We start from the raw sequence: 27,488 nt of genomic DNA, 5'->3' as shown, positions 1-27,488 counted from the left end.
ATATTGAGCAAAATGTTCCGCAATCAATTGATACTACATATGTAATTCATTAGAATTCTATAACTCTTACAGAACACTCGAACTCGAGTTCGATTTTCATACGCTTTCTTTTGCAAATATGTAACCCTCGAATATATATATATATTGTTATTTTTGCAAAATAATATACGTGACATATAACATCTATCTTCTTAAACAAGATCGTAGATTGAACGACATATTGCATTAAATATACTTTCAGCCTGAATAATTTACTCATCGCTAGAAACTACCGTTTTAATTTACCTGAGAAAGGTATTCCTATCGTTTTAAACCCTTCAAAATCATTCGATTACAAAACGTGAAAACAGCCGCATCTGTCTGATTATCTCAGTAGCATTCAAGCATCAGAGTAGATAAATTGTTTAATCCCATAAAGCTTGATTATCCATTGATTCTCAAATATAATCTGCTTATCAATTAACAAATTGGCTGAAATCCAAGAATATTTCAATATAGTCTGTTTGTTATTTATTGACCTCAATTATTTATTTTGTAGACAAAATAAACGTTTCAGTAAAATGTAAAATATTGTTGCATTGTATAATATAATTATTTTGTTTAATACGCATGATAAATTTTATCGTATGAATATCTAGCTATTTTCTTTCTGTTTTTCTTGGCACTTTGCGATATCACAAACACGAAACTATGAATATGAAAACAGCTTTATAACACATTGCTATATCGACTATGCAAATTAAGCGTTGACCTCAAGCTTAGACTTTTAGCAACAGAAAGTTCCGCGTGCGTACACCCACGATTGCTACTAGGTTGCAAATCAATTATGTTAGTGACAATTATGTCATAACGAATTATCCAGTTTTTCAAGTTGTAAACTTTTAGTTCTCATCACGATAATTAGTATATCAATTATTAAATTAGATTTTAGTAAAGTCAAAGTGCTAATGATTTGTAAAAAATATTTACTTGATAAAAAAGTTTATGTAGAGAAGGTAACACTGGTTGCTTGTTTCATCTTGAAATTAAACAAACATGTTTAATTCTCGCCTCTATGCTGGCCGCTCTATAAACCTGTCAGCATAGGATAAGGAATAAATAGTTAAATCCATTATACATAATACTTCTTTTTTATTTATGCACCGATGTCTCTTTGAATACTGCCAATAAAATCGGTCTTTTAAAATTGTTTCATCCATCGTCGAATGCTTCAATAAGCATTTTTTTTATTTTTCGTAATTATGTGTGATTGGATCATTTGCGTTTGTCATAATTCCACAACAGATTGGAAATATTACAAAAATCTGCTAGTTTCATGTCATTATCATTATTGATAAAATAATAGAAAACGCAATGTTCTAAAATGTTGGTTTATTCATTGAAACATACTTAAGGATACAAAAAGTACATCATACGAACACTACTACGAGAGGAAGCCAAAATCATCGAAGCTATGACTACGTCAAAGCAAGCCGATTTCCTGTAAATAATTAACAATTGCTGATTTAGTAAAAGTGTGCGCAGCGATGGAAGCAGAACAGTTCAAAGTGTGAACTTGCTGTATAGTATGTTATAGATGTTTGAAGGAATTAATTTAGTTTCTATTTTTGTCTTCATTTTTTTCCCTTTATTTAGAAGTCCGTCCAATAAAATTGACCACACGCATTAGTAACTTATTTACATCAAAGGGAATATCAATGTGTCTTACAAAACACATGACAGTATTTTATTAATCGCTTCTCCAATATCGACAAATATTGCGTTGTAATTATTGATTCCTCCGTAATTTCCTGAGACAATAAGATAATAAGAAATCATGATAACTTGATATAAATAAAAAAATATGTAAACAATTTAGTACGAATTAAAATAGAATTACTTACTTTATCAAATTAGGTTCATGATATGAAATCTGAGCACGTTTTCGTCTAGGGCGATTACAAGTAAATGTGTTATTGGTACTTGTACTACTTTCTGAATCGCTTGAATTGTCTGCACGTGAAGATACAGGACTTCTGTATATAAGTATAAGTTATAATCATATACAGTTAATATACATCATCATTTATCTAAATATACTTACAAAGATTGATTACAATCACGAGAAATTGTTTCAGTCGGAGAAGGTGTCCTAGATTTAACATCGGATTCGTTCAATTTTTGCAGCACTACTTTAGCAGCACTTGGGTCTTTCATCTGTTTGCCTTTCTTCTTTTTGTAAGAATTATTTTTCTTGAGTGGTGGTGTATTTTCAACAAAATCACTGAAGTGCGTCGTAGTTACCTTCTGCCTTTTATTCTTCTGCTGCGATAGTTTTGATCTTTTTTTTACTGGCGCCAACTCTATAGTCTCATTATCATTATTCACAAGCAGTGGCAGATTTACCGTAGACTGGTTAAACGTTGATTCGTTCAAAGTATCATGCGAAACAGATGGAATTGGACAAATTTGGGATATCTTTTGAAGGGTAGTTGTTATTTCTGGTTCTGGTTCAGCTGGAATTATTGGTTTCAAAGCAGACTCTTCTAGTACTGGCAGCTTTAAATCATTTATGTCAAAATGCATATTACGTGGTTGTCGTGTGTATATCAGCGTGAAATCATCTTCATCGTCACTTTCAAAATAGCCTCGTCTTTGTGTAATGTAATTTTGCAAATTCGTTGTAGAGGCATTGTCTGTTTTACATTCGTTTTCATTTGCATCTCTCACTATAGCTCCGTTATAATAATTATTTTCATTTTGTTGAAGTATATCAGATTCATCTTCATTATTTGTTTGTATACTATTCTTGGAATTATTCACATGATTTGCACATCTACTTGACATTGATAGTGGCGACATTTCTTGCGTAGTTTCTTCGAATAGATTCTTCGATTCTTTTTCTGTTAATACGAAACTTATACTATCATCATTAGAAACATTTACATCATCAGTCTTTTTGTCGTTATTTGTAAAAGAAGGCACGACTTGGGAATTATCAAATAACCAACTTGGTCCTTCAAGAGGATCCTCCCAGTTTGATGTAATACTTTTTGTTTCATTTACTTTTTTTTTCTTTTTTTCATCTGTAGTATCTAATTCATTGTTGCTTTCTTCATTTTCATCCCCAGTGGTTCCATCATTATTGTTTCCAGAATCATCGGGAGTTGATGTCTCTGCTATAATCTTAGTCTGAGAATCTTCATCTTCTTCATTACTACATCTTGACCTATCAGTTTCTTGGCTATTTTGATTCTCTGTTAACTGTAGATAGCAATTAAAGATTTAATTAACGTGGAAATTAACTTTATGCAAAAATATGTTTACTGGCAACACAAACCATTCGAATGTTAATAGTATGAGAATTTTGCAATAATTTCGATACGTCGTTAAGCTTCACTCTGGGACTTCCTATACGTTCCAAATTTTCAATATTACATCGAGAACTGTGATTCTTCGGCGATCTTGACTTCGACTTTGGAATTCTTTCTGATATTCTTTGCGACATCCTTCCTGATATTCTTTCCGAAAGCCTTCCTGACAGTCTTTCTGACATTCTTCCGGATATTCTTCCTGACATTCTTTCCGATACTCTTCCTGACATCCGTTCAGTAGAATTTCTGCTACTTCTCTCGCTTAATCTTTGTTCGCTCTCATCTAAAAATGAATACTGAAGTTATATTAACTTCAAAATATGCCAATATGAGTCATTAACGGAACATACCACTGTCTCTTTGTGAAGCAACTGTTAAAGGAGACAATCTTTCAGGCATTCTGTATGTGCGACCATTTTTCTGCAATATTTAATTCGTTCGATAACTCAATTTTTCAAACAACTTTGTTAAACTTAAAACATTCTACAAAATACTTACGCATGTACGTCTTACAGAGACTCCATTAGGAGACATTGAGTTGTTTAACTCTTGATTTCTGGGGGGTGTTCTTACCTCTGGTATTATACTTAAGTTTGATGAATTATTAATATGCTGCATATTTAATCTACTTAAATTAATGGTGGGTTTTGTAATGGTGTAACCGCTCACCATAGGCTTCACTACTCCTCTAGTTGGAGATTTTATTGACAGTCTTTTCAGTGATTCCCTTTCTGGAAGAATTTTTTTTTCTAGGAACCTATCTTTAAATCTACATAATATAAAAAGAAATAATATGTAAAAGAGCTTACTTCCAGCAGAATTATAAGACATCTGCATATTTGTGGCAACAGATTCTACAAATTCTTGACAAGATGAAATTGTATTTGTTAAGTAACCAGTCAACGTCACTAACATTTTAAGCATTTCTTTAGCATTCTTTAGGATATTTGATATAATGGCCTAAAAAATATATTTTTATAAATCTGATTTTAATAAATTGTCAAAATATTATTGTATTTAACATACTTTACTTACATCACGTTTATTACAAGCTAAACCTAAATCTTGTACTTCAGCAATTAAAGCAACATTTTGGGAAAATAATAACTGACCTTCATGCTTTTCTTTAGATAATGCTCTTGCTAATGAATTGTTGTTACTTTGTAGCTGTTTACATACTGTAACAATCAAATTTTGATATTAGTCTTAAATATATTAAAAATATTGTATAATTGAATAGACATATATTCTTTTTGAAACTCACATGGTTTATAAGACTTAGCTTCATGGTAATTCGTTAAAAAATGTTTCCTTTTAACCAATACTCTCTTCTGTGATTTTTTAACCTTCCTGTGGTTTAGTATCTGGGGCATTTTCCATTTATTATTTGAGCTTCTAAAATATGACAAAAATACCGAAAAAATACAAAACTCACAAAAAAGCAATGATAACTAACAGAAATTTTACATTATGAAACTATCAAGCTATCGTACATATTCTTTACGGTTTATTTATTAAATTCAATTACTAAAGAATGTAAAAACATCACAATATATATGTCCTAATTACTTAAAATTAAATGCATACAAAATATTTTAAAGATAAGGATTTAAAATAAAAGAAAGATATTAAATGTATATCTTAAATTATGGGTTATTAAACACACAATATTTTATATACTAATATATTTATTTCAATACAAGTAATGACAAATTAAAAATATGGGGGAATAAAGTTCTGAATTCTGAAATTGTATAAAACAAAAATTAGTGCTAAATTAACGAAACCGTGTAGTTTTGGTACATACCTGCTAATACGATTAAATCTTTTTAAATTTTCCAATTTATGGATAGTTTGTATAGTAATATGATTTCTTCTCAACAATCATAAATTATTTAGTTATTTTTTAATGTATTACCAGAGGTATTACAGTCACATCACAAATTTGATATCGTGTAGAGCAATACTTTTCCGCCATTGTGAAAGTACTCACGGATCTCAAAACGGCGGGATAAACTCATTGATTAGAAGCAGAATGTAACTCATTTTAAATTTTGAACAAAAATAAAGAGTATGTTATAAAGATTGGTTTCAATTTTTCGTACATATTTGAATAATTATTGCTCATGTCCATTCAAATTTAAATTGATACGCCATAAATAAAAAAATATTTCAACGCCCATTTGTAGATATTTAAATATTCCCCAGATATTCACTACCTAAGCACCAAAACCATATTTTTTTTACCAAATGTTGCTATTTTAAGGATGAAATAAATTTTAATTCACAAGTACATCAACATTTAACATGAAATGATTGATCAACAGATTTCGAAGTTATAATTTAAAGATTTCATTCTTACTTCATTCTTATTGACTGTAAAATAATGTCTAGTAATGCAGTGATTCTCATATTATAATTATTTAACTAATTTCTCTAAATTAAAATTAAGTGATGCCTTTTATTACATTCTTTTAACAGAAGAATTTTGTTTATAACATTTGATTTATCAATCCTATTTTAATCCATATGAAAATATTATAGAATTAAAAATTAAAACTATTCCATTCATTTCTATTATGATGTTTATTTCAATTTAGAATGGTTATTTTAATAAAAAATGTTTAATAACAATATTATCTTGTTGATATCCTTTGTCTCTGCTTTTATCATACTTTGAGCCTCTGATTTTCAAATATGTATGTATATCATAAAGTAACACTTGCGGTATCTGTCCACGTCAGTCTATGACTTCTGTAACATAACCTCGAAATTCGTAATCCGGTATACAGTCTTGCCAATGAACAAGATATTTGCGTTCATGTCAATTTTTGTATACATTGAATAACATAAGGTATTTCCAAAAATTTTGTTTATTTCCTACTATTTTCGTAATTGAATGTTTAACACAGTATTATTAGATGTAATATGTGCGTATTATTTCTGTGATATATAATAAATATGTAATTAAACGCATGCATTTGTTGCAGAACATTACAATATGAATTGGACTTTGTGGCTTTTTATAATCGGATCTTTAGCTTGTAAATATACACACGCTCAACAACAAAGAGTTCCACCAGGTGTATCACCTCAACATTATCAACAAGTAAGTTTTCCTCCTAAGATAATCAAACATATGGTTGCTGTTATGTTGAAGTCTAAGTCAAAATTCAATTCTATTATTTCTTATTACTAGGGAATATTAAAACAGTACCTATAAATTGCATGGATAGCATTTTTAATCATTGTTTCATTCATAGGTCAGTTTATATTCAATTTGTTTTAGCCTGTTCAACAAGTACATCAAGTACCACAACAAATTCCTCAACAACAGGTAGGTTTACATAAAAATACCAAAGATCTAGTACCTCTTATAATCATAATTATAAATATAATTTAAAACACATTTAATGTATTTTATCATATTATGTGTAATGCATATTTGAATCAAGTTTAAATAATTTAGAAAGAAATCATGCATCGTTACAAATAAAATTTTTATAAAGTTCCAGCAAGTACCTGTACAAGTTCCAGTTCAACAAGTACCTGTACAGCAACATATGCCAACTCATCAAGTACCGGTTCAACAAGGACATGGGCATGGGCATGGGCATGATCATTCACAACAAATACTTAATGCTGCCAACATAGTTAATGAAAAAGCGTATGTTACATAGATGTAAAATCATCAACTTATAATCTTAAGCTTATAGTTATTAACAAATTTTTTGCAGTCATATCGCAGAGCACATGGAAGTTCCAATAGATACTAGTAAAATGTCAGAACAAGAATTGCAATTTCATTATTTCAAAATGCATGATGCAGACAATAATAATAAATTAGATGGTTGTGAGCTTATAAAGTCCTTAATTCATTGGCATGGTATGTATGAATCAGTTAATTACTAAGTTACTAACTTTCTGCATGAAGAATATAATAAACTCTTTATATTCAGAACAAGAGAATAAAGAGGTAGCTGGAGTCAACACTGGACAGAAATTATTTAAGGATGAGGAATTGGTAACTTTAATAGATCCAATACTTTCCTTAGATGACAGTAATAATGATGGGTATATCGATTACCCTGAATTTATACGAGCACAGCAATATGCAGCAGCTACTGGCAGACAATAGTTGCGTACAATACAATGTTCAATGTTATTAAATGGTATTTTTATTTCATTTTGAACATACGTACAGTCCCATTTATAAATATCATCATAATTTTCACTTGTTGTCATTGCAATAATGGTACAGACCACTACTTTGCATATAATTGAAATTATTTCTATTCTGTTAATATTTTTTTGAATAAAAAATAATTAAAATAATTTTTTTAAATATATACAGATTTTTTATTTTAACGAAAATATAAATTTGTTTCAATTATATAATATTCATATTTGAACCGAATAATACCATGTCTTTTTATATACAAAGTGATTGGAGTATCAGAAATACAACTGATGAAATATATATTGGAGAGAAACATTATGTATAATTTAATCAAATACAATTCTATTTGATGTAACAGAATTTAGTATATGCCCTTGTTATACATTAGAAATTGGTTTTTTAATAAAATGTAATTATTCTTTTTACATGAAAATTATATTAAAGATTAATTTTAATCCATAAAATTCTAATGTAAAAAGATATAAGAACAATTTTCTTTAATATAGATTCCTTATGAAATTTCTAGCTATCATATAGTTAGTTAAGTAGCAGAAGTATTGATAATTTAAATGCTTCCATTATTTTGTTCATATTTTATATAAATTATTGGGTTTGGTTAAACTAATAATGTTGTAGTATTTATACAAATAAAATTACTAAGTATGGAAAATTCACATATAACACAATTGTAATGATATAGCAATTTTTATATATTTCCATTGTATCCAACAGGACAAATTAATCGAATTTATGTATATACTACATGTATTCTTTATTTAGAAACATTCATGTGAAATAAGAACAATCCTTTTTAGAGATATGTAAGTACTTTGAAGAAATACTTTGGTACCTAGCTCCTTTTTTGATACAATTGAGGTATAAAAACGACATAGTAACAATTTTTTTAGAATAGCTAGTTACTATAATCTTGAAAACAGTGATTCTATTATTAAGAATCGTATATACCTTTGTATTGTATGATTGTAAAAATTATATATAAATATAATTTTGTTATAAGCTGGTAGTTTTCTCTTTTTTCAAACACAGCTGCACTGAATTAAAGATACATGTGTATTACATTCGCTTGTGTACAGTTTCACCGTTAAATCTATTAAAGCCTTTTCAAATTATACAGTAAATTTTCGTGTTGCGCTTTATCATAGAATTCATTCTATTCGAAAATTCTTGATTTCTTTTTATATTGTCAATATTTTTTAAAAATCAAATATTATTATACAAATTAAGATACTAATTTGATAAATGTAAGTTACTCGAGCAAAAATTTATTTTATAAAATACTTTAAATATTCGTTGTAAAAATTATAATTTTATAGCAAATTTTCACAAATTTAATACAATTACTTTCACACAATATCTATTGCACATAAGATGATGAAACAAATTTCACAAATATAAAATAAATATGAATCAAAACATTTTCGTTTTTTAATTAGTTTTAAAATCAGACTACTAAGACAAAACACTTTTTATTGTGTTGTTACTTAAAATAGTATGAAAATCACTACATTCCTTTGACTAAAGAAATTCGCATACTCACTTAGAGATACATTCCATTTACTAAATAATCCGCATCATGAGCATATAGTCCGTGCCGTCTTCCACGTTTTCGGACGACTCGTAATCGGCAAGCAATTAATGTAGCTGTAATAGCTGTTATTGTAAGTCCTAAAGCCAACGATATGACTGCTCCCCTGGGTCTCAAAACTTCATTTTCATTTGCTTGTTTCAAGTGCTCTGCCATTAAGGTATTTCTTCCATGCTCTCTGCTATGATGTTTTATAACTATTACACTTTTATGTTCTAAAATGACATATTTAAATTACAATAAAACATTGGACAAAAATAACATTATTTAATAACGCACCTTTTGTTTCCTTTGTTTGAATATGACTAAATTTCAGAGTTTCATTTTTTAATATATTCTGACTAATTTCTTTTCCATGTACTATATGTTTCTCCCCTTGTTGATCGATTTTTCCGATTTCTTGACTTTTTAATGAAACATCTTTTTGTTCATGTGATGTCTGAAAGAGAAAAAATAATATAATGTTAATATTGCAATGAAATTAGAAATCATAGAATACACATACATCACAAGCAGGTGTTGTTGTAATAATAACATCCCTTTCTGTTTCCATTATTTGCTTCTGTTGCACATTCGATATTGGAGATGGAGACAGATAAACCTGATTGTTTTGCCTATTTGCTGATAGGAAATACGACGTTTTGTATGGATGTTTTGCATCCATATATGTACTACTAAACAATTTAAAATAATTCAAGATTAAATATAACTACTTTAATATTTTTATTGCTTAATACCTTCTTTAAAATTAAAATTTGATGCCTTACCCATCTGATTCTTTTTCTCCTATTACACCCAATCCCTTATGATTGAAAATATGTGACTGATCTTCTAAAAATGATACAGTTTAAAGCACTTCCACTTCATTCATAAAATAATCTTTCACAATTATACTACTTACGTTCAGAAGGATTTAGATTGCTTTGTTCAGGATAAGAATTATAAATGGCTTTATTTCGATCATATATGGGTTGATAATCCCATTGATACCCTGGAGCACCTTCCATCTGACGAGCTGGGTATAGAAGTAGCTGAGGTGGTATCATTTGCTGAGCTAAATTAGGCAATTTCCAAGAATTAACTTCTGAAACATGAGGATACAGTGGAGCATAGGGTTTATGTCGATCAACCATTTGTTGGTATGGTAGTGGAGGTTGAACTCCTTGGGCTATAGAAGGAAAACTTGTTGGTTTTTCTATGGGACATACATCTGTTGCTTCATCAGATCCATCAGTACATTGTGGTATACCATCACATACATTATATATTGCTATACAATCTCCAGATAAGCTGCATTCATATTGGTTTTTAGTACAAGCTACAAGCATATATTATTATACATTTGTCTTGTTGAATTAGAAACGCAAAACTTTAATTTGTATATACCCTGTTTGATAGGTGGGGATGTTGTTAATGATAATTTTGGTGCCAATGTTACAATTAATTTCATGGGGGATTCTGTGAAAGAATATTCTGCTGGTGCTGGGTCTGCTAATTTCCTTCATATAAATAAAAAATATGTATATTATTCTTTTATCATCAAAATATTATGAATATCAAAATGATGGTTGCATACCTAAGAGATTTCAATTCATGTTCTTGTTGAGAAATCGTACTTTCCTTTTCCAGTTGTAAATTGCTTTGTGTACTATAGCTACTACGAACTGCACTACTATAGTTAGCATGACTTGTAAATTTACATTTGAAGTCATGCAATGGGCCACATTGGAAAAGATAACAACTTCCAGGATTCTATATGGTATTCAATTTATTTTATTATTAGTGGAAAATAAATCATTTATTTGTTGAAATAAAAAGAAATCATATTTTTATTATTTGCTTATTTATTTTGTATGAAATTATCTATACCTTCTCTTCAAAAATAAACACGTCACAACTTTCTGTATCACAGCAGAATTTTAAACATTCTTCTCTAGAATTAAACTCAAATTCCTTCAAATATTTAGCACCCATGTCTAAGGATTCCTGCGTTCGAATAATTTTATCTTCTTGAATCTTAAAAGTGTCGAGGCACATCTGATAATTGTTTCTGAGGCTGGTACGTTTTTCATTTTTCCTCATTAATGTTTCACCGGAAACGTATAACAAAACCGTAAAAAAATGGAAAAACACTTGCAAATCTTTGTAAAACATCATCCTCTTGCCATTTACATAGTAAGAAAAACGCGCATGCTTATTCACCTTTCGAATTTGATCAATAACTTTATATATTATCCGATTAAAATAATCAACTGCCCAAGGATAACATCGAAATTATTAATTAAATACGTAATAGAAATATTTAAAAATATCTAATAGAAATTAAAAATATAATTTAGATATTATGAACTATATTAATATCTTTTTATAAAATTTAAAATCATTTTTCAAACTGTAAGTTTCAAATATTTTAATCTACAATAAACAACTAGATTGCTCATTGAAAAAATAAATGAATTCGATCAGTCAAATATATATATAAATTTTATTCGTTTTATTTATTTACATTAAATGACAAAATTAAATTCGCCAACAATTCCTACGAAACCAACTATAGACAATAATTTATATTATAAATTTAGTAAAAAATTATAGATGTCCCTACTATATAAATTTACTGAATTCATTTTTAAATTTTTTGTAAGTATAATCAAAACGGTTCAAATGTGAGAAAAAGAATTGTGAGTAGCGTAACCTTATAAATTTTAATTTCTATAAATAATACATTGCGATAATCGTACAGTTGTACCATCTATATATGTGAAAAATAGATATATATATACATATGTAAGGATAAAGAGAAGTTAAAGGATATACACGTGATTAAGGAACGGACACCATACACGGTAATTCTTATTATTTATTGTTTCTTTAATATATTAACTAGAGTTTTGCATACACTTCTGTAGCCTAAGTACATTAACAGAAAATAATCTATTGATTCATACAGTTCTTATTTCTATTAACTAAACCTCTTATTTTAACTATGGAATGGTTTTAGTGTTTAGATATGTAACATTTCTATAGTACGTTTCAAAATATTTACGTAACATTTAAAACTTTTCAATAAATTTCATCTCTTCAGATTTCTTCAAAATTTATAGAAATATTAAATTATCACTTTTTTGAAATATTAAAATTGAAAAAAGTGCTACAAATCTAAAACACGCTTACAATTATTGTAATTTATGCCACACAATTATTCTATGTTAATCACACATTATGTATAAAATTAGCAGAACTGTATAAATGATTTATCTGATTTAGAATTGCACAGCTAACAACCATTTTAAAAGTTAGTATTTTTGTATGGAATTATCAGTTGTAAGCTTTGTAAAAATATACAATTGCACTTATTTTTCTATACAGATCTGCCTCATTTGAATGATGTTATTATATGTGATGATTTAAATGTTTAAAAATATAAAAGAATTATAAATCATAAGTAGATGGGTGTTAATAATATTGACTTACGAAAATATTTTTTATTAGTTAATAAATGTTTGTATGGACCCATCTCTATTAAGTAATTTGATTTACAAACTGATTCTTAATTTGTGTGTTTACATAAAAATTTTCAATTCTTAAATTGAATAACCTAAATTAGAAAATAAAAGAAGGTTTTTTGTAATATAAATTTCTCTAACTGAAAATATTTGAGTCGGTGCAATCTTATAATAATTTACATTATTGGAAGTCAATAATAGAATTTTTCTAAAAAACCACTGCTCATCTAAATGAAGCATATATTAGATGTAATTTTATTTTTTAAGAATATCCTGTTTCTTTAATTAATATAACGTAGTCAAATTAGATGGAGAAACTATAAGATTCAAATCTAATGAATTATGATATCATACGATACAAGTTGTTATACATATTTATATTTTGGATGTACATAATTTACTTGGATATCTTGTAGCCACAATTAAACACTCAAAACAATTTTTGTGAAGTACAACATACATCAAACTGATACAATTTTTCTTTATTTATAAAAACTTTGAAACCTTTTTTCTTCATATAATATACAAGTGATGCATATTTATATTATATTAAATGTATATGTATAAGTAATATTATGCATATTTGAATTTTAGATGGATATAAATTTCTTAAAATTTAGGCACATAGAACACACAATGATATCATAAAATATTTGCATAACAAAACTTCAATCATGAGAACATTTTTCTTAATTTATACCACTATATTATACTTATTTTATATACCTGTGAAGATGTTCAAGGGATACCACTGTTTAGATACCTTTTTATTACAATTATAGAAAAAGAGTTATAAAACAAATATGATGTACATATTTATAGAAATGTCATTTATAGTTATTATGCAGTGGTATATTTATTTTAATGTTCTCATAATTGCAGCATATATTATGCATATTTTATACAAGAATATTAGAAATATATAGCTTCATTTAATCTTACATAATATACATAACACGATACGACAAATACTGTTAGGTGTATTTTAAGGCACTCGTGCAAATAAAATATGAAACAGTTAAAACAAACTTATGAGAAACAAAACATTAAGTGGAATAACAATCGATAGACTTATATATATATATATATATATATATTATATATTTCTTTTATTTGGTTGCATTCAATGATTAAACTAGATTTTTCAATAAAGTGACTTTTAATGTATTTTCATTCTTTGGAACGTAAACCAGAAAGAATAAAATTATAAGACAATTGTAGATATAGTCTGTTAACCCTGTATTAGCATAATAGTTGTTTTTTAGCCTCTTAACAAGGAATATATTTATTCCATCCCACTTTATAACCAGGAACTTATTCTTTAAGGATCTTTCCCACTTCCAATATACATATATCAATAGAATAATAAGAAAAACATTTGTAACATTTAAAAACAATTAAAAGCTTTGTTATTTGTATAAACAATAACTCATTAGGCACACCTAAATGGTTTGAATCAGACATAAACACGTGACGGGGGAGTGAACATTATTTATATTATATGTAGATTTTCTACTGAACTATGAGATGTTACTGCTTATGTCAATTAAGTAAGTAATTATTTTTGAAAGAATTGTATAAAGAGTTAGTTTATACTTATTAAAGATAAATAGAATAGAAAAATTTGATTTAGAATCACTGTAATAAGTATAATTAATATTTTGGAGAATTTACATATTGTTTAACTTTCTTTTTTAAATTAAATTGTTTAACATTCACTAACATTGTCTACGAATGTACGAAATGTACGAATTGTGGACACTTTAACATTTCATAGTTCATTTTATCTTGTAACATATAGTATAGACATTTTTTACTTTGACTGCCCCTGTTTCAGATATATAATTTTATATAAATGTAACTATATATAGATTTAGGTCTGTGTAACATTGCAAGGATTCATATTCTTTTTAAACAAGAATAATAAATATATATATATGTGTCTGTGTATATATATATATATATGTATTTATACATCGTATATATAAGTCTTTTCACGATATAAATAAAGATTTATAACGAGCACATTCACTTATCATATTACTCATATTTTCATTTGTACAAACAAGAGACTGTGTAGTCCTCAAAAACTATAAATAATCTAACGTACACATGTATCTTTTTTTTTACTATGATCTTTGGCTAAATATCTAACTACTTAAAATAATTTTTTTTTCTCAAGTAACTCTTAACAATTAACATCAATCAACAAAGCTCTCTTTTGTTGCAAAGTTCATAGATGTTAATTTCATTGTCTTTGTATACATATATTTATAATAGTACGTAGTATGATTACCAACAGTAGTAATCATACTAAAAATGTACAATTCCTTTAAGATTAAAAGAATTACAGAATAAACTTTGTGTTTAGCATTATAGTACGTTTTTTAAAGGTACTCACATTATTTGTTCCAGTATAGTTAATCACAGGAAATGCATCTATGCAGCCAAAGTAATTTATAGTAACTTGTTGCTATCATTCTTTCGTTTTATGATCCTGTTCTATATATTCAACACATTTTGCAACATCCTATGAAACGTAATTGACAAGATTAAGTATATGAAATTCACAGTAGACGAATAGTACATGAAGCATAATTGTACCTGAACGGCAATTTGTAAAGGTGTCAATTCCCCAATGGAACAGTCATTACGAATCACATTTGCTGGCAAAAGTCTTGGACAAGGTTTGCCAGTGAACAGAATAAAAAGTGTATGGATGCTTTTACGCTGTGTTGATTCCATATAACGATGTTGGTATCCAGCTAAATGTCGACGATGTCGTGAAGTTGTAGGAAACCATCTTTCGCATAAATTACAATATCTTTTATGCTTTATTGTTGCCTGGAATAAACTATTAAAATTAGCTTCATTTGTGCTTATATAAAAACTTTGCAATCAAGGGAAATGCAAATATTTTCACCTTTTCATGATAAGCTAATTGCATTATAATATCAGCAATAGTCATTCCACAGTCTTTATAGGAATGTTTTTTATTTTCTTCTATCTTCTCCATTTGATTAATAGCTTTGTTCTCCATCAATTTTGCATCTTCTACTACATGTTCAACCTCTTCTTGATTTGTTATAACAGGTGGAGATCTGGAACTATCTCTATCTGAGCTGGAATCAAAATTTAAAACAAACTCTGGCACTAATAATGGCATGTTGTCTTCCTTTATTTTTGTGTCATTTGAATTATCATTATCTTTCTGATTCTCATTGCTACTGCTAGTTTTCTTTGCAGATTTTTCCTTCTGCAAGTCTTTTGTATTGTTATATCTGTTTGATATATGACCAGAGTTTCTTACTGATGTTGTGTTTGCTGTTATTTCATCAAATTTCTTAGAAGCCTTCAAAGAAATGGTAGTTGGCTCTAGTACATTGTTATCTTCGTATGTAGAAGCTGTAGGGCAATCCATGGAATAAATTTCATTTTGTTTTGAACAGCTTTCTTTAACTTCCTTTATATCCATCTTACTAGAAGATATGCATGCTTTTTTTTCTGAACTTCTAGACTTTCCACTTACTTTCACTCTATCATTCTGACTAGTAGAACATGCTTTTTCAGACTTGTCTAATGATTTTCCAATATCCTTGAAAGTGAAACTTGAGCCTTGCTTCTTTTCAGCTACAGTCCTATGTCGTGATTTTTTTCTTTCCGCATCTTCATTTTCAGATTTTGTCAAACATTTCTTCAGTGTTTCTTTAGCAGCTAGTACTTCTTTAATTAATAAGTCATTACAATAAAAATTATCATTTGATCTTCTCTCTAGATCTTGTAATTGCTGTTTATTCATTAAGAAGGTATATTCATTTTGATCAGAATTATTTTGTGAAGCACGTTGAAATTCATTGAAGAATGCCTTAGTTGACCCTTCAATGTACTTACTCTTGGAATGCGATGCATAGTCGATTTTCGATGTAAATACCTCAGAACATATATTTTTATTGTCAATAAGTTCCAATTCTAATTCCAATTGAGTCGGCATTGCATCCACCATATCTATTCTACTAATATTCTCAAATTCAGAGTTCTTCACTTCACTATCGCTATTATCTGGTGATGCCGGCAAAATTTCTATTGTAGTTTGACTTTCATCTGAGGAATCGACTTTAATTATCGAACTATTGTTATCATTATAATTATGTGAACGAGTGACAGAGTCTAGAAATTTGTCTTCTATAAGAGGTGTATTCTCTTTGGTCCCAAAAGTTGAGTATTCCTTTTTCACAACCATCATATCATTGTCTTCATTTGTCAGAATGTCTTTAAAGGAATGTTTTGTTGCAGTTTCTCCCATTTCACTCTCACTTTCATCGTTCTGACTATGATGTATTTGTCTACTCTGGGAAAGTAATTTTCTCTTTCCTTTCCTCTTAATATTTCTATGTTCACTATCATCTGATTTTAAAATAGCCACATTATCAGTTTTACTTAAATTAGCATCGAACCCAGTAGTTGATTTTGAGTTAATTTTCATGTAATCAGAGTCTGATAATCTTCTCTGTTTGCATTTAGCAGGAGACAAACTAGACACTGAATTAGATCTAGGTAATTTTACTTTATTGTCATCAATCACATCTTCGTTGCTAACATCCTTTATTTGTGCAGACAAATCAAACTTATCACTTAATGTGATTTTTGATTGCTTCCAATCTTTCACCATATGATCTAGAACATCTAATCTTTGTAATTTTACTTTTGGTTGCCATTTGGACGTTTCAGTGATTGAAGTCTTCTTACTTTTGCTAATTTCGCATTTAAATTCTGTGCCAATTTGAGTTCTTTTTATTATAACCTTAGGAATCTTTTCCATAATGCACTGAGGAAATTTTTTCTTTAACTCATCATTAATTGCTATGTTGTTATCATACTTGGCAGTGTGTTTTGAGTCCTCTTCCTTTATTCTTTTAGTTTTTTTTGAAGAAACTCTAGGAATATTCGAATCATTCCCTCTATCTTTTTCTGGTGACAAAGATCTACTTTCTTCTTGTTTTTTTAACTTTGATTTTGATGTTTTTTCAATTTCTATGTCGCTGGACATTGACTCATGAAAATTTGTATCTTCATCAGAATCAGTACCTTCTGATTCTGAACTCTCCTTCATTTTGATTCTTTTACTTTCTTGCATTTTAAGCTTTTTAATCTTCACTTTTGGAATGCTCTTCTTAATGGTCTTACGTTTTAAGTATACTTTTAAGTCCTTGGATGATATATCCTCCAACTTTATCCTCACCTTAGGTACCTTATTTTCATAATTATCATATTTTAAAGTATATGATTCAAAATCACTGTTATCCATATCCATACTTTCTTCATTTTGTTCTGGAAGAAAAGATTGCGTTTTATCAGACTTAGTTTTCTCTAAAATTTCAACTGTTGGAGTTACAGAGCGTGATCTATTTTTCATTATGATCACTTTTGGTATTTTTGGGCGTACTTCGGACAATAATTTTGCATCATATCTATCGCAGGTTTCAGAAGAATCTATGTAATCTAGTGAGCACACTGGTTTCGAATTTGAAGTGTCAGTTTTCTTTATAACCAGCTTGGGTATTGCTATCATGTCTATATCTGAAGAATGAGTCGAGCTTTTGGAAAAGGCTTGATCGACAGGAATTTGCTCTTCTTTCTGTCTATCTATTTCAGCTTTATCTTTGCTGTTTTCAGCATCCACAGTTGGAGAGTTTTTAATAAAGCAACATGTATTAAGAACAGGTATTCCTTTATCTTCCAAAGTATCTTGATTGGAATTCGTTTCATGTTTAGAGGCAACTAGCAGATCATCTGATCCACCTTCATCCTTTAAATCGTCAGTTATTACATCTTGCTCCACTGAAGTTTCTTCTATATGGTCATTTGATAAAATAGTTTCTATTCCACTTCTGTTTAATCCAATTTCTGTAATATTTTCATCCTCAGTATGAATTTCATCTTTTGAGGAATCAATAGAACTTTTTTTTTCGGTAATTACGTTATTTATTTGGTCAGAATTCACGCCAATATTGTCTTCATGTTCAATACATTCAATAGAAATGTGTTTTGTATTATCTTCTTGATCAATTGTTTTGTTTGCCAGTACTGCCTGAGATTCAGATTCCTTTTGATTCATTGCAGAAGTGTCTTTCAACAGAGTATCATTGTTTGGACCTTCTAAATCCTCATTATTTTCTTCTTCTATTTTGTTTATATCCTTTTCGTATTCTTGATCTTCACTTGAAATTTCAATTTCTTTATTAAATTGCACAGTTTCTTCTTCACATTTTGAGATATTTTCTTGACTAATATTCTGCTCAGATTCTTCAATTATTTCATTAAACGCGACTTTCGGACGTTTTGAAAACGAAAATTCTTGTGAAACCTGATTAGATGCATTATTCGAATCTATTTGAAGCTCAAAAACTTCTTTTATTATGTCTGTTTCAAATATTGGTACGCTAACGTGATTAGTTTCTGATTTGTTATTACTTTCTGTATTTTCTATATTTTCAAGATTATTTTTTGATTCTAGGGAAATTTGACTATCAGACAAGTTTATGTCAATTTCTTCTTTCTGTTCTTTAGCATCTGTTCCTTCTGAAGTAATTTTTTCATCATCTTTTTTCTTTTCAAGATTGTGTAAACTAACTTGCTTATCTTTATCCAATAAAGATTCTTTGATAAGCAATTTTGAAGTCGGTGATTCATTTTTTGCAACTACATTTTTCTCTTCATTTTCAAGAGTAGTTATAATTTCAACTTTATCAATAATTTGATCCGTACATTCATTGCCCGAATTTTTATCTTTATTTGTCTGAAAGTTTTCTGACGTGATTTCCGAATTATCTAGCATTAAATATTCATTTACATTATTTTCAACATTTTGTTTTTTCTGTTTCGACTGTAAAGAAGTTGACAGAATATCCGAATCCATATTAGATATGCAATTATCTATACAATTATTATTAGCGCTTACACAATTTTCACTCTTTTTATCAATATCAAGAATTTGAAATTGAACCACTTGCGCCTCCTCTAAATCCATACAATTATCTTTATGTGAAAGATCATCTGTTACATTCTCTTTACTTTTACATTCCAGATCTAATTCATCAATAAACATCTCATCTTTTTGTGGTTTAGGGATAGCTATGCTTTTATTCTCTGTAATCTGATCTTTCTTACAATTATTCCCCTCAGCAACGCGATTTTTACTGCGATCTATGATTTGTTCATCAGAATCGCTGCTGCTATACATTTTATCCATTTTATAATGATCAGACCAAATAGCATTATTGTTCCTAATGCTGTGAACATAATCTTTATATTTAACATGACTTTTACCATAGAATTCATCCGAATAATTTCGTTTCCTATCATAAAGATACTTGGTATTCTTATATTCATACTTTTTCTTATCATTAAGACTATGATGCCGCTTTTTCTTGTACATTTTCCGAAATTTTGAGTTGTAATAGTTGTTCCAGGTATCCGTGTAGTGGGACTTTTTCACAGAGGAGTAAGATTCTCGTTTACGAGCCTCCATCATTAATTCGTGATAAGTGAATCTTCGATTAGGACTATAGGATATCTTTCCGTCTTTGGTAGTGTATACAGGAACAGTATGAAGCTCCTCTAGTTTATCTATGCTCGAGAATATCGGATTTACATAACCGCTGCTACTTTGGAACATGTCGCAGTCTTCAAAAATATCATCTATCTTTGGCTTCTTCCATTTGCCCGTATTATCTTCTTCTTCGTCCAATTCCTCATCCATGCGTTTACCGCGATCTAACTCTATCCCAGAATATTTGCCAAACTTGAAATCCAAATTGCTCAAATTATTTAATGACTTGGCTTTGAGTTCGATAAAGTTGCTTTCTGGTAGTTTTGTAGAAGTTTTTGAGTGAGATACACTTGCTATCTCTTTTTCTATTATGTTTGAAACATTCACGAAATTCGTGGAACCTTGCTTTTGTATCCTTGCCAATTGATCATCATCTTCACATATAAAATTATCTTCCTTATCGTTTTCGAGCTTATTCTTTCCCTTAATTTTATTATTTGCATCGATTGTGGCAGTATTTGATATTGCACTTTTTGACTTAATTATATCCACGTGATCAACAGCATAACTAGTATCCTCGATTATTTCGGCTTTCGATATATCTTTACAGAATACATTGTTGCGCGAAGATTTACTAAAAGACTGATTATCTGAAATTAAATTGCATGTTTCCTTAGAAATGATAGAATTAATTTCCTCGCTTGTCTCTAGCGAAGCTCTCCTATCTTTCTTAAGCGTTATTCTTAAATTTTTCTCCGTTTCGCTTTTACCCTGATTCGTTTCTGTAACATCTACAACCGCATCGGATTTCTCAAACACTCTGTGAGCTCTTTCGGGTAATTTTGGGTTGCCTTCTTGATCCTTAGCGTGTAATCTACGTTGACAGTCCAACGTATTCGAATAAGAAAGTGAATCGTCAATTTCATACAGGCTGCGATCGTCGTAAAATATTCGCTTGTTCTGCTCCTGTCCCTTCGAGTTTCTGTCTGTACATGACACGTTGATTTCAATTTTAATTCCCTCCAGAGGGTCTTTTGTGTGTTCTTGGCTTTTGTCTCCAAGAAGTAACTCTTTACCAATATCATTGTCTTTAATTTTCAAGTTTACATTAGCAACTTGAATATCAAAGTCAGCATTTTTTATTAAATTTTTCGAACATGAGTGGCTTTTTGATTCTTCCTGTGTCATCAGATTCTCTGAATTTAAACTAATTGAAGATACAGAATTTTGTTCCAAACATACCTTGTGTCCCAGTTTATAACTTTTAGATTTCGATTTTTCATCTTTATTATTATCATTATATGTATCGTGAGCCTGATACGACTTTTCTTTCTTCTTTCTATACTCTTTTAGCACACGCATCTCCTCCGCAGTGTATGTAACGTCTCCATCAACACTTTTCAAATCTTTTTGCAGTAACTTAGAAGTTTGAGATTGAATGTCTTCCTGCAATGTTGAAACTATTTTACTTGATACACATTTCCTAATTTCTGCCTCTTCGGAGAGTTCTTTGGTATTAATATTGTTTATCTTGGTTGACAACTCGGATGATTTCTCACTCATGATCCTGTCTGTGGTGCCGTGCGTCTTCTTATTATTTAAAGTAACATTATCCTTTATCACAGCAGCGGAATAGTGTTTGTATTGAGAAGTCATATGGCACACAGAATGCTCTCCACCTTGGGATGAGCTTGAATCTTCTAACTTCCTCGTATCAGAAACCTTTGATTGTTTCAAATGATCAGCATCTTTCTTTGGACTTAGATTTCTATCTAAGTATTTATCTATACATTTTTCTTCCCAGGTTATTGCTTCTCTTGCTCTTTTTCTGACATCTAGATCAAGTTCAGAAGGCGTTGAGCAGCTAGCATTTGTAGATACAATGGAAGTCTTTATCTTCCTCCTCCTAAGCTCTTTATCATTTTTCAATGCTTGCGACTCATCATCAGATATTTTTGGGCTTAAATTTGCATTAGAATCAACGTTATCGTTCGACTTACTTTTCTCTATTCCCGGTTTTCTTACCGTTTCCGTCGATCTTCTAATGTTTTTGTGTCCCCTTTCGTACGAATAATCGGGAGAGTCGAGATCTGATCTCTTCTCTCCTTCAACAACTTCCTCCAGTTCATACTCCATGGATGTTAAAACACCACATGTATCAGAAACTCTAGCATCATTTTCCTTGCTATCTACTAAGCATACTTTCTTTCTCATAGTAGTGGTCCCGAGATTTTTCATCTGCTTATTTTTAATTATTTCATTTGATTTCACTTTAGAGTTGTTAGACAACTCAAAATTATTCAAAGTTTCCTCTTGCGCATGTCCAGTCTTGGTTTCGTTATTTTTGTAACGGTTCTCCTTTTGAAATTCCAACTCCAAAGTACCAAGGGATCTATTCTTCACTTTATCCTCGCTGTTTAGCTGTGTAAAACTAATTACTGGACTGTTCTGCATTACTTCTATCATATTTGTGGATATTGATAAGTCTTCCATGTTCTGCGAAGATTCTTCAGTGTCAGAATGAATAGGAGTGTTCAGAGTAGTAGATATTGGTGTACACTCTGAGGTTGGTAAATCTGGTAAACTAATATCATCGGGATTATGGGATTCTTCAAAACTATGCTGTTTCTTTAGTTCGATGTTATCACTAACATCCAGATTATCTTTTTCTGATGTCGACAAAACTCTTAATCCTTGGTTGTTTATTGGAATTGTAGTCGTTTCAGAAATACTAGAATTTTCCATATTTGTATTCTTATCCATGTTACCCAAAGATGTGGGATAATCAACAGACAGTATATGAGTATTACTCTTACTCTGCTGCTCTGTATTTTCGGCAATTTCATTATTACTCGGCCCCCTGAAAAATGGTATTGTCTTTTGCTTCTCCAAAGCTTGTATAACTTGACCATTAGGTGCTCCCAGAATGTTTGCTATTTCTAAATTGTCCACTATGTGGATTGTGGGTATTTCGTCAGGACCATTGCTAATACAATGTATGATACTCCCAGGTTTCACCACACCTTCTCCAATCGTTCTTTTGGAAGTTTTAGCAATCTCAGAATTATCAGATGCGGAATACGATATTGTCAAACAGTCTTGGGCTGCTATTACATTCGTTTCACTTTGTTTGTTACTTTCTAAGGTTTCGTTCGAACAGAAACCATTTTTTCTTGGAACTTCCGAGGCTTGTGGTGTTTTCGATGAAAGATCTATATTTTCATAGCTTACTACAACAACAGGGGTTGTTTCACTTAGAATTGTGTCTGGTATATTGGTCGTTCCCTCTTCGTCGTCAGTTTCGTCCCAATTAGCCAAAAACTGTCGTACGTCCAGATCCGGTTTATTAGCGAATTCTTTCGAGGCTTTTTGCTGCATCATCGTTTCGTTACTAGTATTAGTACTTAAAGTATTAAAGGTGTGACTCTCGCTTGTTTGTACTTTTAGTTGATTTTGATTAAAGTCCTTGTGTATAGAGAACTGATTCTGTTTCTGAAACGTTTCTGCACAAGAGGAAGGAACATGTTCATTTTGTTGGGGAATTATTAACTGCTCTCGTTGTTGCGATTGCTGGCACTTCTCGTTAACCATGGCAATATCTTGGTCTTTATTTTGCTTATCCATATTTTCTGGTGCATGCTCTATAGTTGGTGGTGCATGCTGCACCTTAGAGAAATTATCCGGTAGATAACTGGAATTTATTAACATACCATTTTGATCGAACTGCAAATTAATAGGCGGCACTGTAGTATTTACTGGTGTTGTTACACGTGGAGTTTGTTGAACTGGATTTTGATAGCCAGACGATTGTTGCAATTTTAATACTTCTCTATATCTAAGAATACATTCTTTGTATTTGGGATGAGACTGATAGCCAGGTATCCTACTCAGTTCCCTAAGATGATTTTCTATTGAAAATTTTTGCATTGCTATTTTATGTTGATACACCTGATGCTGTGGAGGAGAGTTATGCATAAAGGTATTCTGCATTTTATTCATCATTGCAGTATTATTGGTGGTTTCTTGGCATTCGTGAGAGATTTCTGCGGGAATGTTTCTCGGATATTGCGAATTGAAGTATGAGTTTTGAGAAGAGGATACCATATTTGCATTTACATTTACAGTAGGCATTCCTTTGGGTATCATATTGCCATTTTGATATTGGCATTGTTTATTGTTGAATTTTTGTTGGGCTATGAAATTTTGTTCTTGCTGCTTAAGCATTCCTGAATTCGGCATATTCATGCTATTTGTTTTCGTATGTTCTTTCACAGGATAAGGGTATTTCTGTTGCTCTGTAGAATAATTGTAACCTTGCATGGAGTAATTGTGAAATATTCCCGAAGATGTTGAGTAATTTCTATGCATTATGTGATCCTTGTGATACTTATAATCTGCAAAGTTTCTTCTATGATCTACAGTGGACGCATTGGGCAACACGGGGCTCATTACTTCTTTACTTTCTAGATTATCTTTTCTAAAATTACAATTATTTCCAAACTGCCTATTTTCGATCTGATAATTCGATGGATGTACATTATCTCTGTATGAACCATTATTTTGATATGATCCATATTTTTCCCACTGCTGGTAATTAATGTTTGGATCTGAATTGCAACACATTCCTTTACAAGGGATAAATGAAGAAGGTGGTACAGGTTTCCCAGAAGGTGGTAGTGGACCAACATTAGTGTTTCTTGGTCCCATATTTCCAGCGCCAGAGTTTGAAACAGATACTGATGCAGGTCCATGCCTAGAACCAGGTCCAAACATAGGACCAGTTCCAGTATTAGGATTTCCAGTATTAGGACCAATTCCTGGTCCAGAATTGGTTCGAGGTCCATGGACAGGTCCAGGTCCTGTCCTAGGTCCAGGGATAGGTCCAGGCCCTGTTCTAGGTCCAGATGATGTATTTAAATTGCAGCTTGCTCCATTTAGATGACCAATAGGTCCATTAAAAGGTCCTTGGTTGCTTCTATATCCTATGTCATCATTTATAGTTCCGATATTAGTGTTCCTAGGATCCACAGAAGCATTTATGTTATCTAACATGGTATTCCTTGTATTTGGAGAACCATAATGGCCAATGCAATTCTGCATTTGCACCATAGATACAAGAGGGCTGTTATTTGGAATGGTTGAGCCATTTGAAACATTGTTAAAAGATTGATAGTTTCTTGGATTGTAATTTGCATCATTCTGATGCTTGTTCAGACCCTCTGAACTAAGGCTAATTGCATTTAGTGTTGGTGGACTGGCACCAGGAATGTATGAAAGATGGCCAGAATTCACATTTTGTGCAGAAGGTGTGACTTCATTTGTCTGTGAAGCATTATATTGGTGCCAATCTGGCATATTCCCACCGTAGTTCATTGTACATTGTTTTACTACAAATTTATAGTATTTATCTCATTCCCTTTATCCACAAAAAATAATTGCACTAGAGGCAGGACCAGAACCTATAGAAACAAAATTATACTTTTTTAATTTTTTGTAGTTATATCTATTTATTTATAGAATTATGTCAGTTTACCGTAAGTTACTTTAAACATTGTTTGTTAAAAAAATTAAAAAGGTATTTATATAAGGTAATAATAACAAAGATGCACTTTCAGGAGTGATTAAATTATCAATCAATTAAGGGCACTCGCATGTTTTGGTACAGTGCTGTGTTTATTTGTTATATTATATTTATATACATCTATATAACTTTTTAAATCTATTTTATCCTTATTAAAAGATAAGTAAAATCATATTTCTATATCTGTTGAAAATAAAAGTTTTATCGGACTTGCTCCATTTTCGTGGTATGTACACCAATATGTCAAAATACTTGTCATGTGCTATTACAAAAACAGTTTGAATGTTATTTAAAATCTCAAGTTTTATAACTAACGTAAATAATCGGTAAGAAAAATCGGGCGATACGATTTATAAATTCGTTTTGGTAACTTTTGCTCCAATTTTCTCAATTATAGAGGCGATCTATTCAGACCCGACTGGCAGTTGCCAACGGCGGACGTTATCGCGCAGTAAATCAATTTTCTGTTTCAAAATCGTACTTTCTCACAAAGTGATTTGATAGAAAGGACACATTTTCCACATAACACACCTGTCATCATAAATATACTTCAACGAACGGACCTTGAACGTGCAAAGGTTGACAAGGTTCACATATTTTAAGAAAAATGTTTCGTTAATACTCCGTTTGATCGTGTGCTAATGAAGATATGCAGAAACTTGAAAAATTAACATTGTAAAATGTACGAATTTTCACTTTTTAATTTATTTGTCTGATGTAAATCAAGAAAAATTCAATCAAATCTTACCTGCACGTTAATGCAATTCACAGTATATACGCCATATTGGACACGACTACTAGACAGACATCACGCGTCTTCTGAAACCAGGTAGCTTAGCTACGTTTCATTTTAATCGTTACCGTTCGATCGTATCGACCACACACACCATACTTTTTGCATTCCCTGTAAAATATTTGGAACGTTCAAAGGTGTATTTTCACCATTACCAAAATATTGGACACACGTGAACGTGTATTTTCCATACTGAATGGAAATAATATATTTATCAGCAACGGTTCTTATTTTTCACGGGCTCATATATAATCGACACGGAAAATAATACGCGTGATTAGCATTGCGTAAACGCAATACAAGCTTTTGTTTTTGTCGATGAAAGATACGTTCCATGAAATAGGAGGAAATGAACAATCATACAAAAAATAATGTATATTATTTAATTTAATGTAAAATATATAAATTACAATACTAAATATATAATCAAATATACATAAGTTTTATAATGTATAGCATCAATTAATGTATTTAGTATACAAAAATATTATATTATATATTTTAATGAAACATTAAAGCGTTATTATTATCGCTGGAAATACTGTCATAAAACTAATTATGTATGTGCTCCCGACGAGTTATCAAGAATCTTCTTTCGTTATTTTATATTTTCTATCTATACAGTATTCGATCTGATCCAGTGAAAGATAGAGTTTCGTGTTTACGATTAATCAATACGTAATAAGTATTTAAAAGTTTAGACCGCGAATAGGTATTTCGTTATATGAAAACATTTTATCTATACTCCAAAAAAATTTTTTCTAATAAACATAAGTTTTTGTTGCTCGTTCGTTGCACAGTCATGTCAAAAAACGAGTTATGGTAGTTGTAAAGAATTATTAATGCGATGTAAAATAATAGTAACTATTTCAAATAACTATTTCACTGTTTCAAAATCAGAGCAAAGTATTTAGGTTAAT

At 30.2% G+C, this 27,488-nt stretch overlaps 4 protein-coding genes across 6 annotated transcripts; 1 reads left to right on the top strand and 3 right to left on the bottom strand.

The window, feature by feature from the left end:
* Positions 1-1,354: 1,354 nt before the first annotated feature.
* LOC117154916 (uncharacterized) lies at positions 1,355-5,549 on the bottom strand. Its single transcript, XM_033330333.2, has 10 exons — positions 5,161-5,549; positions 4,618-4,748; positions 4,389-4,531; positions 4,163-4,313; positions 3,852-4,084; positions 3,704-3,773; positions 3,320-3,636; positions 2,084-3,243; positions 1,884-2,015; positions 1,355-1,790 (listed from the first exon to the last, which is right to left on the bottom strand). Exons 2-10 carry the CDS (start codon positions 4,724-4,726, stop codon positions 1,769-1,771), a joined length of 2,337 nt encoding a protein of 778 aa, XP_033186224.1. The 5' UTR covers positions 4,727-4,748; positions 5,161-5,549; the 3' UTR covers positions 1,355-1,768.
* Positions 5,550-6,208: 659 nt separating this feature from the next.
* On the bottom strand, positions 6,209-11,338 carry LOC117154919 (uncharacterized). 3 transcript variants are annotated; one of them, XM_033330341.2, is made up of 8 exons: positions 11,009-11,338; positions 10,716-10,891; positions 10,526-10,638; positions 10,041-10,457; positions 9,907-9,967; positions 9,645-9,813; positions 9,419-9,578; positions 6,209-9,354 (listed from the first exon to the last, which is right to left on the bottom strand). In XM_033330341.2, the coding sequence occupies exons 1-8, from the start codon at positions 11,294-11,296 to the stop codon at positions 9,092-9,094; spliced, it is 1,647 nt and encodes a 548-aa protein (XP_033186232.1). In that variant the 5' UTR covers positions 11,297-11,338; the 3' UTR covers positions 6,209-9,091. The 3 variants fall into 3 exon arrangements, with proteins under 3 accessions (XP_033186232.1, XP_076477443.1, XP_076477444.1); XM_076621328.1 differs by having other exon boundaries at positions 9,907-9,970; positions 11,009-11,337; XM_076621329.1 differs by having other exon boundaries at positions 9,145-9,320; positions 9,907-9,970.
* LOC117154923 (lymphotoxin beta receptor inhibitor) lies at positions 6,350-7,702 on the top strand. The gene is made up of 5 exons (XM_033330348.2): positions 6,350-6,462; positions 6,643-6,690; positions 6,863-7,020; positions 7,091-7,239; positions 7,313-7,702. Exons 1-5 carry the CDS (start codon positions 6,355-6,357, stop codon positions 7,489-7,491), a joined length of 642 nt encoding a protein of 213 aa, XP_033186239.1. The 5' UTR covers positions 6,350-6,354; the 3' UTR covers positions 7,492-7,702.
* Positions 11,339-11,981: 643 nt separating the features above from the next.
* Positions 11,982-26,770, bottom strand: LOC117154915 (uncharacterized). Its single transcript, XM_033330332.2, has 4 exons — positions 26,524-26,770; positions 15,569-25,653; positions 15,250-15,489; positions 11,982-15,175 (listed from the first exon to the last, which is right to left on the bottom strand). Exons 2-4 carry the CDS (start codon positions 25,565-25,567, stop codon positions 15,122-15,124), a joined length of 10,293 nt encoding a protein of 3,430 aa, XP_033186223.2. The 5' UTR covers positions 25,568-25,653; positions 26,524-26,770; the 3' UTR covers positions 11,982-15,121.
* Between the last annotated feature and the right edge of the window lie 718 nt (positions 26,771-27,488).

The sequence above is a fragment of the Bombus vancouverensis genome, chromosome 9, assembly GCF_051014615.1.
Source record: "Bombus vancouverensis nearcticus chromosome 9, iyBomVanc1_principal, whole genome shotgun sequence".
In the NCBI taxonomy this organism is placed as follows: Eukaryota; Metazoa; Arthropoda; class Insecta; order Hymenoptera; family Apidae; genus Bombus; species Bombus vancouverensis.
This window is presented reverse-complemented; position numbering and strand designations above follow the sequence as displayed.